This window comes from Scyliorhinus canicula, chromosome 13 (genome assembly GCF_902713615.1).
Source record: "Scyliorhinus canicula chromosome 13, sScyCan1.1, whole genome shotgun sequence".
Lineage (NCBI taxonomy): Eukaryota > Metazoa > Chordata > Chondrichthyes > Carcharhiniformes > Scyliorhinidae > Scyliorhinus > Scyliorhinus canicula.
Window position 1 is genome coordinate 22,128,648 of NC_052158.1, and position 12,144 is coordinate 22,140,791.

Here is a 12,144-nt window from a genome sequence, read left to right on the forward strand (position 1 = left end):
ATAAGGTCAGAAGTGGTGATGTTGGATGATGATTGCACAATGTTGAGCACCATTCGCAACTCCTCAGATAATAAAGCAGGTCATGCCCAAATTCAACATGACCAGGACAATATCCAGGCTTTGCCTCACATGTGCAAGTTACATTTCTGGCACAGAAGTGTCCGGCAATGATCATCTCCTACAAGAGAGGATATCACCACCGCCCCATGACATTCAATGGCATTTCCATCGCTGAATCCCCCGAAATCAACATCCTGGGGGTTATCATTGATCAGAAACTGAACTGCACTAGCCATATTAATACTGTGGCTACCAGTGCAGGTCAAAGGCTGGGAATCCTATGGCGAGTAACCACCTCCTGACTCCCAAGGCCTCTCCACCATATACAAGGTACAAGTCAGGAGTGTAATGGAATACTCTCCATTTGCCGGGATGTGTGCAGTTCCAAAAACACTCAAGAAGCTCGCCATAATTCATGGTAAATAAACTCACTTGATTACTCTCCCTTCCACAAATATACAAACTCTCCACCACCGACTAACAGTGTCAGTCATGTGCACCATTTACAAGATGCATTGCAGTAACTTCCCAAGGGTCCTCAGATATCACCTTGAAAACCAATGACTACTACCATCTAGAAAGACAAGAGCAGCATATACCTGGGAACCCCACCTCCTCGAGGTTCCCTTCCAAGTCACTCACCATCCGGACTTGGAAATGTATCGCCGTTCCTTCACTGGCATTGGGGCATCATCCTGGAACTCCCGTCATAATAGCACATTGGGTGTACCTACACCTCAATTAGAATTAGAACAGTACAGCACAGAACAGGCCCTTCGGCCCTCAATGTTGTGCCGAGCAATGATCACCCTACCCAAGCCCACGTATCCACCCTATACCAGTAACCCAACAACCCCCATTAACATTATTTTTTAGGACACTAAGGGCAATTTAACCTGGCCAATCCACCTAACCCGCACATCTTTGGATTGTGGGAGGAAACCGGAGCACCCGGAGGAAACCCACGCACACACGGGGAGGACGTGCAGACTCCACACAGACAGTGCCCCAGCCGGGAAGCGAACCTGGGACCCTGGAGCTGTGAAGCATTGATGCTAACCACCATGCTACCATGCTGCCCCAGTCAATGACTGCGGTATTTCCAGAAGGCAGCTCACCACCACCTTCTGAAGGGCAATAGCTGTTGGGCAATAAATGCTGGCCTAACCATCGACACCCACATCCCTTCAATCAATTTAAAACAACGTAAGTTGTTCCAAGTTAATATCGTACCCATATTCCTACCTTTACTATCCACCAAGGTCACATCTGGCTCCAGAGCCATCCCTGGAAATGTCCTGTTGAAAAATTCCCATACTCTGCCATGGCCAAGTAATGAATGGACAATTACTGTACAGGCAGAACTGAAAATGACAGTGCAGGCGATACGTCCTTTAAGATAATCCGGGTAGAAAGCAATGATAAAATGCCACATGATTAAACGATCTGTGCAGGAAAAACAACTAAATATTCATTGTTGGAGAAAGCCAATCATCATAGAAATGTTTCCTCTGCAAGTTAACCAAATGCCAATAAGGAGTTAGGACTTTGAACTTGTAGTTGCAATCGAATTGGGGGTTAACTTGATCCAGAAGGAGTTATGATGGAGAGGATGCATGCGGTGGGAGATTGGTGCACAAAGTGAGCATAGATGATCTAATCGTTGATCTCTAAAATAGAATGCGTGAGACCAGGTGAGATGGCAATGTCACATGAGTGAATGCAAAGTTTTCATCAAGACATGAATGGAGAAATAGTAGACAATTTGCTGAGTGGAAAGAGTACATGCTACATAGATACATAGAAGATAGGAACAGGAGGAGGCCTTTTGGCGCTTCGAGCCTACGCCACCATTTATCGCGATCATGGCTGATCATCCAACTCAATAGTCAATTCCTGCTTTCTCCCCATAACCTTTGATCCCATTCGATCCAAGTACTATATCTACCTCTTGAATATATTCAATATTTTACAATCAACTACTTCCGGTGGCAATTAATTCCACAGGCTCCCCACTCTTTGGGTGAAGAAATGTCTCCTCATCTCTGCCCGAAACAGTTTACCCTGAATCCTCAGACTGTGACCCCCGGTTCTGGACACACCCACCATCAGGAACATGATCCCTGCATTTATCCTGTCTAGTCCTGCTAGAATATTATAAGTCTCCAGGAGATACCCCCTACTGAGTTGAGATGGAAGTTTACATCCTAGACCGTGAAAAAGATTTTGCTGCAATTTGTGAATCACGTGTGTAGTGGACATATCTCCGTGAGAAAATATTTTAGCGCACTTCAGTGGGGAGGGGTTGGGGACATGGTGTGCGTGGAGCAGTGGATTCAGATCGGCGGGAAAGTATTTTGAATACAAGGCGAGGTTGATGTAAATAGCGGCGATGTTCAAATATGGAGGTCTCGTGAGAGGAGTAGGGTGTCAGCCTAATGGTTGCTACGCAAACAGTCCACAAGTAAAGCATTGATGGACGGAGCTGTGAGAGGTATAGAATCCAATGAAACTTTGCTAAGGCGAACGCTTCCACCACATCTCAGGGAGACTTCAATTAAGGCCACGATGTTATTGCAGGCATCCGTAATAGGTTGGTGACTGGCAAGGCCCTTATTTGCAAGTGAAATGATGTTTAACAGGCAGCTACTTAGCAGGACACCGAGAACTGGCTGCTGTGCGCTTAGCGTGCGGCTGGTGAGATGCAGTGTGTGGGACGAGACAGAAGCGCGCCTCTGTTAGCGAAACATTGCTTTATTGATCAATTGTGTGTTCCTTGCAGGACAAACCGATATGGACTGTTCTGGTATGAACTCTGTATTTGAATACTTTCATTGAAAGGGACAAATATCATTTCAGTAATTACAATCATATTAAAACTTTTAACAGCTCTAGTAAAATACTCAGATGAATTTGGAAGGAACGATGTCGCTGGTATTGTATTTATTACAGTGAACACTTCATGCAAAGGCATCGTCATGATTTTACATTCACACCCATTTTCAGTCGCTCCATCTTCCCCAGCACACACGTTTTCTGCTCGTCTTGATATCATTGCACTAAACGTGTAACTTGTAGACCGAACGCCTGATGCAGAAAATCCGGAGAACGGCGGTGGGTGACGTGGGAGGGACATTGAAATGTCATCACTGCCCAGATTGCGTGGTGAGAGATATCAAATTGCTAGGATTTAAATGGAAAGGAAACTGGGACCTGATATATAATGCGCGGTTAATGATATGTTGTTCAGCATGCTAACTCCAAATAATCTCTGCTAAAACATCAGAAATATCTGCTTTTTCGTGCTAAATTGAAACTAATTTTACCATGTGCACCATTAAATGTTTCTTTTACTGCTCATCAATGATTGACTTTGTTTCCTTACTATCCTGAAGATTATCAGTTAATTCATTGCGTGATAAGGTGAATGTGTTATTCGGGCTTGCCTGTTGCATTGGCATTACTTTACGATTGCGTTTGTTTTAATTTTCTTATTATAGAATGCAAAAAACTGGTTATAGCCTGCAGTAAGTAATACTTGGATACTTCGGACTAATTTAAAGTTTGATTTTTGAAATCGATGGCTTTGCTTCTAATTTACTTTAGACTATTTTCGAAAGAAGACAATGCGCGTTTACAAAGATTGAAGTGATTTGATTTTGTCAGTAATGTAAGTTGGATCTCTGCGACAAAATATGTATTCACTGCTATGATGTTCAAGTATTGTGCTTTTTTTATTCCATCGATTACCCATAAGACTGTAAGACCATGAGAAATAGGAACATAATTAGGCCACTCAGCCCATCGAGTCTGCTCCGCCATTCAGTCATGGCTGATATTTTCTCATCCTCATTCTGCTGCTTTCTCCCCATAATCCCTGATCCCTTTATTGATCAAGAAATTACCCACGAGTATAGAACCGATTTCGCTTCCATTTCAACTTGACATACTAATGGAACGCAATAAACTGAGCAGATAAATTGAGATCGATTTTAATGGTCGAGGATAAAAGACAAATTACACAGAAATACAATGAATTACAGCACAGAGAAGGAACATTTGGTTTGACCCGTCATCTCCCGTGTTTATGCGGCACACCAGCTGTTTCACGCTCTTATTCGTCTCGCCCAATCTGTGTATCTTCTATTAATTCCTCTCTTATGTACATGAAGGTTTCCTTACCTACCATGTCATGACCAGTCCCATATTTTAATTGCTCTCTGAAAGAAGTTGAGTCTGTTGAATATATAATTGGATTTAATGTCTATTTTCGTTTTGGACGCCTCATCGTTAAAATATTATTTACATCTGCATTATTAATTCACTTCATAGGGTTAGGGACTTTATTAGTATATCCCATGATCTTTTCTACTTCTGCAAAAAAGAGGCGAAATGTAAAGAAGTCAGCTGCACTCTAAAATGGAATGCAAAATCAAGATGAATCCTTTTCACAATGCAAGTATCACTGATAGGCCTTACAAAGATTCTATATCACATATTCAAAATGTGTGAAACAGGAAACAACCGTAATCAATACACATGTGTGTACTATTCTAAATGATTAATAAACTAGACAAATCTACTCTCCTGCTATCTAACGGACTGGAACCCTCATTGAGGGTTCAACTAAGTGCTATGAGTGGGCAAACAAGACGAGCTGCAAGCTTTAACGAAACTGAAAAGTGCATAATTTATTTTAGAACTCTGCGCCTTGAGATCTTCTGTATAGTCTGAATAGTATATCTGGTGTGATCTAAAGCACGTTCAAACATTGTCCTGTTAACAAATGTCTACAAACTTGCAATTCAAAGATTAAAAGCAGAAAAAGGCCATGTGCACTTGTAATGGTTGGTTTATACATGTTTTTGTCTTGCAGTGAGACAACTTCTCATTAAAGACATAGGTGAATAAGTATTGGGTGTGGTCTGGCCTGTAAGACTATTTGTTCTTCGAAATTGAACTCTTTCATTATTATTCCAATATATTTTTTAGATCATTAGGAAATTATCGAGACGACCTTTCTTTATTAATTTATGAAATCTGAGAGTCACTGGCTGGGCTCGCATTCATTGCCCATCCTTAAACGCCTTTCAACTGAGCTTTGCAGAGCCAACCACATTGCTGTGGGTCTAGCTCAGCCAGGCTAGATAAGGACAGCGGATCTCCTAAAGATTTCAAAATATAACAATTGATAAAGGCTTCGTAGCCATCATAAAACTTTGCAAACTAGATTTTGTTTAGTTCAACGGGAATTATCTGTTGTATATAGAACATACAGTACAGAAGGAGGCCATTCGGCCCATCGAACCTGCACGGATCCACTAAAGCCCTCACTTCCACCCTATCCCCGTAATCCAATAACCCCTCATAACCTTTTTGGTCACTACGAGCAATGTATCATGGCCAATCCAGCTAAACTGCACGTCTATGGACTGTGGGAGGAAACAAAAGCACCCGGAGGAAACTGACGCAGACACGGGGAGAACGTGCAGACTCCGCACAGACAGTGACCCAGTGGGGAATCGAACCTGGGACCCTGGCGCTGTGAAGCCACAGTGATATCCACTCGTACCCATTGTGGTGGGATTAGTATTGAAATCCGTGGAAAATTGTCTTGGGTCTCGCGATTATCAGTCATGTGTCAATACCACTCGGCCAATATCTCTGCTCCATCTTTCTGGTTGAAACGTGAAAGTATTCTCAAGACCATTGGCCGATTCTGCCAATAATTAGAGCGCATTTTGACTACCTGTATCTTAGCAATTGCATCGGTGAGCAGCAATAATTCGAGTAGGCAAGCAAAGGCTTCAGTCCAGAGTAGAAGACAAATGACGGAAAAATCTATCCTCTCAAAAGAACACCACAAGCCGCGTTATTGCAAAATAAAATATATCATACGGATCGACATGATAACCAAACAGTTGGATTTCAAGAGTGCCTTAAAAGCAGAGAGCCACGAGAAAGCTAGTGTGGGTATAGTAGACGTCAGTGCCTCGATAGTTGAAGGTAAGAAAACAAACGGCGGAACAATTGATATCGAAAATGTTTCAGGCCAAGAATTCGACAAACAGAAATACCGTGGAAGATATTTCAACATATGGAGTGTGGGTAGCCGTGGAGAGATTGGAGGCATCATTAAAAACTTAAGCCCAGAGGTTGCTTCACTGCGATGCTATGTCGGTCGGTCAGTACAGGTATAATGGATGAAATTCAATAGTTATCAGCTACAGGTTTGGATGACTTCCTATTTGCACAAGATAGAAATTTTGAGGGAACATTCATGGGTGCCTTGGAATAGGCAAGTCTGAAGGGACGGAAGGATTTAATGTCGCTCCATGTATCAGATGAATTGAGACAAGGGCGAGGTCAGGCGATGCTAAATAAATTTCTGGTCCTAGTTTTGCATGTAAGTCTTTTCTATCGCCTACTATTTATACTTTCCCAAATTCATATAAAACGCACCACACTTTTACATGAACGTAACAGGATAGCAACGTTCTCAATTGCATCGAAATGCAATTGCAAGTAATCATTCCAGTCTCTTAATGCCTACCTCGTCTATTCGGCAATGGAGTGATTTCAATTTTACCTCGGGTTTTTATTGTATTTCATGCTGAATGGTGAACAACCTGTTTGGCTTTCTTCATGTTTTTGCCGCTAAATGTTATTTTTTCATTCATGGGATTTGGTCGTTACTGGTAAGGAGAGGATTTACCCATTGTATACCCTTGAGAATGAGATGGAAAGCCTGCTTGAAAAGTTGCAACGTTTGTAATGAACGATCTGCAGCAATACGATTAGGTTGGGAGGGTGACCCAGAAATTTGATCTACTGATGATGAAGAACTGGCGATACATGTTGAAATCATATTGAAAGTGGATTGCAGGAGAACCTTGAGGAGGTGGTATTCCCTTGCACTTGCTTTTTTTTTGATGTTGCAGTAGGTAGACATTGCAGGTTTGCCCGGTTTTTTGAAATGGACTTTGGCAAAATTGAAAAGTGAAGACTACAACAGGAATAAACCAAACTGCATTTGTTGGGCGTGCATTAAAAGGCAATTCATTCACTGTAAAATGCCCAATTTCTCACCTACATTGTGGTCAAAGTAGTTATGTACTGGCAAACTTCAAACCAACAGGAATCCACCAGATTCGGCTGCTGTGGAATAAGAACAAAGAATATCTCAGGGGAAGCCTTTTTTAATGAAGCCGTCTCCTGACACTTGTGTGACGAGAATATTACTTTCTACTTTTCACGCAACGTTTGACATTGCCTTGCTGCAGGAACATGCCATGTGTTCCTTCATCTGATGATTTTTTAATGGAACTGCATAAGCCGTGCAGACATCCTCGAACCCCATTGCTGTCGTTATGATAGAGGGAATGTGATTTAAAAACAAAATCATTTACGGGATGTGGACGTGCTGGTAGGCCAGTATTTATTGCCCATCTCTTGTTGCCCATCAGAAGGTGCTAATGCATTGACCTCTTGAACCGCCGCAGTCCTTGAGGTGTAGGTACACCCACTGTGCTATTAGCGAGGGAGTTCCAGGATTAAGCCCCAGGGACAGTGAAGGAATAGCGATATATTTCCAAGTCGGGTCGGTCAGTGTCTTGGAGGGGGACCTCCATTTGGTGGGGTTCCCAGGTATCTGCTAATCTTGTCCTTCTAGATGGTATTGATCGTAGGGTTGACACGTGATGCCTAACGACCTTTGCTGAGTTACTGCAGTTCATCTTGTAGATTGTACACACGGCTGCAACTGTTCATCGGTGGTGGAGGGTTTGAATGTTTGTGGAAGGAGGAGCAATCAAGCGGGCTCTGTGTCCTGGATGGTGTCAAGCTTCCTGAGTGTTGCTGAAGCTTTACTCATTCAGGCAAGTGGAGAGTATTTCATTACATTCCTGACTTGTGCCTTATAGATGGTAGACCACTTTGGGGGTGGGGTTGCAGGAGGTGAGTTAATCGCCATAGGATTCCTAGCCATTGTCCTGCCCTGGTAAACACTATTAATGTGGCTGTCCAGTTCAGTTTCTGATCAATGGTGCCCCCCAGGATGGTGATTCTGGGGTATTCAGCGATGGTAATGGCATTAAATGTCAAGGGTCATAGGTTAGATCCTCTTTTGTAGGAGATGGTCTTGCCTGACACTTGTTGGTGCAAATTTAACTTGCCACTTGTCAGCCCAAGCCTGGATATTGTTCATGTATTGCTGCATTTGGTCACAGACTGCTCCATTATCTGAATAGTGGTGAATGGTGCTGAAAATTGTGCAGTCATCTGTAACATTCCCACTTCTGACGTTATGCTGGAAGGCAGGTAATTGATGAAGCAGCTGAAGATAGTTGGGTCTGGGAGACACTACCCAAGGAATTCATGCAGTGATGTCGGGAGTTAATATTTGAAGCAATGGTGTGGATATTTCGACCCAGGACACTGCACCAAGAATTGCTGCAGCCATGTCCAGAGAATTAGACCGTTGGTGTATAAGAACCACAGCCACACTCATTTGCGTTACATAGAACACAAGGCGGGGCGTGCTTTTGTCCTAACCCCCTTTACTTCGCTTTTGCAACCAGTCCTTGATGCAGCACGACTTCAAGTTCTGCCGTGATGTCAATGGCAGTAAATCTGTTAGATGTTGCAGTATAACTCTTTAACCTACAGTGTCTCATGTTTATTTCTGAACGAATACCAGTTTTAGCAGCTCTGTGGATGGCACCGTCCATCACTTTGCTGACAAGTAAGAATAGATTAACACTGTGGCAATTAGCCGGATTGAACCTACGCTCCCCGCAGTAGCGAGGACTTCACTGTGAGAGAAATCCACTTTTTTCGATAGGTGCCAGCTTGATTAATGATTTCGTAGGTTGACTAAGTTGCGGCTAATTCTGGAACATAGTTTTTCAGCAATACAACCAATATATTGCCAGGGCCCATTGTCTTCGCCGTAAGGAGTGAGATCAGCCATTGCTTGTTATCATGTTATCATGAAACTTACAAGATACTGAGAAGCCTGGAGAGCAGATGTTGTAGGGAAAAACTAGAACCAGAGGTCACCATCTCAGACTAAAGGGACGATCCTTTAAAAGAAAGATGAGGAGGAATTTCTTCAGCCAGAGGGTGGTGAATCTTTGGAACTCTTTGTCGCAGAAGGCTATGGAGGCCAATTCACTGAGTGAATAAGACAGAGATAGATAGGTTCTTGATTACTAAGGAGATCAGGATTTATGGGGAGAAGGCAGGAGATTGGGGATGAGAAAATATCAGCCGTGGTTGAATGGCGGAGCAGACTCGATGGGTAAAGTGGCCTGATTCTGCTCCTATATCTTATGGCCTTATGTTCAGTGGATCAATTTGTCTGAAGCTTGGCATCTGTGATGGCGCGATTTCATTTTTTTTATGAGCCGCTGGTTATAGTGTCAGTATTTCGCCTGCATTTCGCCCCGTGGGATAGCTTCAAAAATTTGGATAAAATCAAGTCTCGCTGATGCTCCTCTGGGCATGCGTTTCGAAGGTTTTGCGGGCATTAGTGATACCTTCTGGTTTGATGTTACTGATGGAGTGAGTGATCTGTTGGGGCAACGAGAATGCGAATTGATTTTTTTATTCCGCTCTTACAGCTGCTGAAATACCTCACTGTCTTATGGATGCACAGTTTTCAACTAAGTATATTCTGAATAAATGTTGGTGACCACAGTACAATGGAGCACATCCAAACTGTGGGAAGAGAACTTTGTTCCAACAGGATAGACATATCTGTTCACGCAAATTTCTGCGAAAGGTTAGAATATATATTTTCCTTGCGTTAGCGCTGTCAAAGTCTACCTCAAACCCTATATAGCAGTTTCGTACTTTAGGACACAGGGCTCGGTCATTACTGATAGTAAGGAGTCAAACTTGGTGGTGAACCTCGTAGATTTTCAGTGTTCGTGCTGTTCCGTCCATACCTACTCAAATTCTTCGTGATAGTTTTCATCCTGGCAAAGTACTGTTTAATTAGCGGTAAGAGGAATGTACACCAAAGTTTTGTTGCCAGGTTTGAACCGATGGCTTGAAAATGCATTGGTTCACGAGGCATTGAAGAGGAATTCCAAGACCACTGCCAATAAACTGCACACCATTGGTCTGCCAGTCCTGTGGCCCTGCCCTGCCACTGGGACAGATACGGCCTGATTTGGTGAGAGTAGCGATGTCTGGCTCTTGCTTTACTACCCTGTGAAGGAATACACCAACTTGACAAAGAAAGAGGATCGGAAGCTGATTTATCAGTGTCAAAAGTGATCGGTGTTGGAATGCTGACGTCTTGAGCCACAAATTGGGTTGCCCTGTCGGACAATGAAGGCTTTTCGATTTCTTCCAGAAGATCACATATCTGAACGTACCTTTAGCTGACCCATGCTACTGTTGATAATACTGAAACAAAATATGACCGTCTAGGGTTGTCCATTGGGCACAGCAATCTAATGCAGCTGAATGTCTTTGCACCCAGTATCTAGAATAGGATTGTTTGTGTGATGTGTTACCAGATAGGCCACGATCTACACTACAGTCCCTCTCTTTGACGGGCTGCTTTAAGGCTGACACATTGACATTCTAGATTTTAGATTTTTTGCCGTTGTGATGACTTGGCGTTAGTAAATGTTCATTGCTGATCGATTAAGCCGATGATCTGCAAGCAGCTATCGGTTACCCGCCATGATTCAAGTGAAAAAGACGTAGGTATTTGGTGCGAACAATGGCATAATACAGAAGATGTTAATACATTGGTCTAGTAAGCCTCCATTCATTGTGTATTTACTTCTGCTGGAAGACGGTGTTTGTTACAGAGAGGCTATGCTGACCATATAATGCCAAAACTCTTTAAATGGGCGTTAACCTTGTTGTTTTTCTTTCAATGGTTCTCTTCGAAACATAAGAGACATGGCGAACCCTGACATTAAACTGCCCAGTACATTGACATTATTCATCTTTGGGATGGCAGCGAGGACTTCATCAATTTATCCATATCAGATTAGAAATGTTGGCACACACTTTCCGCAGTGAAAAATGTTTGGGGAAAAACCCCGATTACCTTAGCTACTGTTATCGCTCTCATAGACTTGTCAGTATATCACTGGGGAGCTCTGGCCGTGTAATCAATGTTTTGGTTCTGTTGACAAAAACAACAGGACTGACGCACCGATGGCTGTCAGCTTTGCCTTCCCAGTACAAGATGTATCTCCCGGCGCGTTCCTTTGGCTCCATCTTCCAACGAGGTTGGACACTGAGGGCAGAATTCTCAATTTAAAGTCTGGAGTATCATGCAATGGGACTTCAGTTATTTCTTCTGATAATCACACCTAATATTTCCTTTGCGTGTTCTAACATTTCAGAATACTATAGGTAGATTATTCGCAAAAGAATATGGTTATTCTGTGGTGTGATATTCGCTCACAGCACAAAGTGGAAACGCCTATTTACGACATTTTCTCGCAGTACTAATTGGGGCAATCAGACAGTATGTTGAAAAAGGAAATCTTCTCAAGGAAATTTCTGTCCCAAAACCCGTGTACAAATTACCTTCATTCATCTATCACCTGTGGGGGGTGGGGGGGGGGGCAGCACGGTAGCATAGTGGTTAGCATAATGGCTTCACAGCGCCAGGGACCCAGGTTCGAATCCCGGTTTGGGTCACTGTCTGTGCGGAGTTTGCACGTTCTCCCCGTGTCTGCGTGGGCTTCCTCCGGGTGCTCCAGTTTCCTCTCACAGTGCAAAGATGTCCAGGGGTAGGTGGATTGGCTATGATAAATTGCCCCTAGTGTCCAACAAAAAAATAGGTAAGGTGGGGTTACGGGGACCGGGTGGAAGTATGGGTATAGGGTGGAGGTGTGGGCTTAGGTAGTGTGCTCTTTCCAATGGCCGGTGCAGACTCGATGGCAGAATGGCCTCCTTCTGCACTGTAAATTCGGTGTTCTGTGTAGATTCTTGAACACGGACCATAGAACAGTCTACGTCGCTAATCCTCTATAGTGAACTGACTTTTCAGATGATTCCTAGTGGAAGCCTATGCGTGACAAAGCATAATGTGGGCGGCTTGGGCGC

General features: G+C 43.3%; 1 protein-coding gene across 4 annotated transcripts in view; it reads left to right on the forward strand.

The window, feature by feature from the left end:
- Window positions 1-12,144, forward strand: part of LOC119976159 (E3 ubiquitin-protein ligase TRIM39-like) — a 154,318-nt gene that overhangs the window by 116,162 nt on the left and 26,012 nt on the right. For all 4 annotated transcript variants that reach the window (XM_038816378.1, XM_038816380.1, XM_038816381.1 and 1 more), the window contains 3 exons: window positions 2,843-2,866; window positions 3,561-3,587; window positions 4,937-4,963. In XM_038816378.1, coding sequence (XP_038672306.1) covers window positions 2,843-2,866; window positions 3,561-3,587; window positions 4,937-4,963 — 78 coding nt within the window. The remainder of the gene's footprint in view (window positions 1-2,842; window positions 2,867-3,560; window positions 3,588-4,936; window positions 4,964-12,144) is intronic.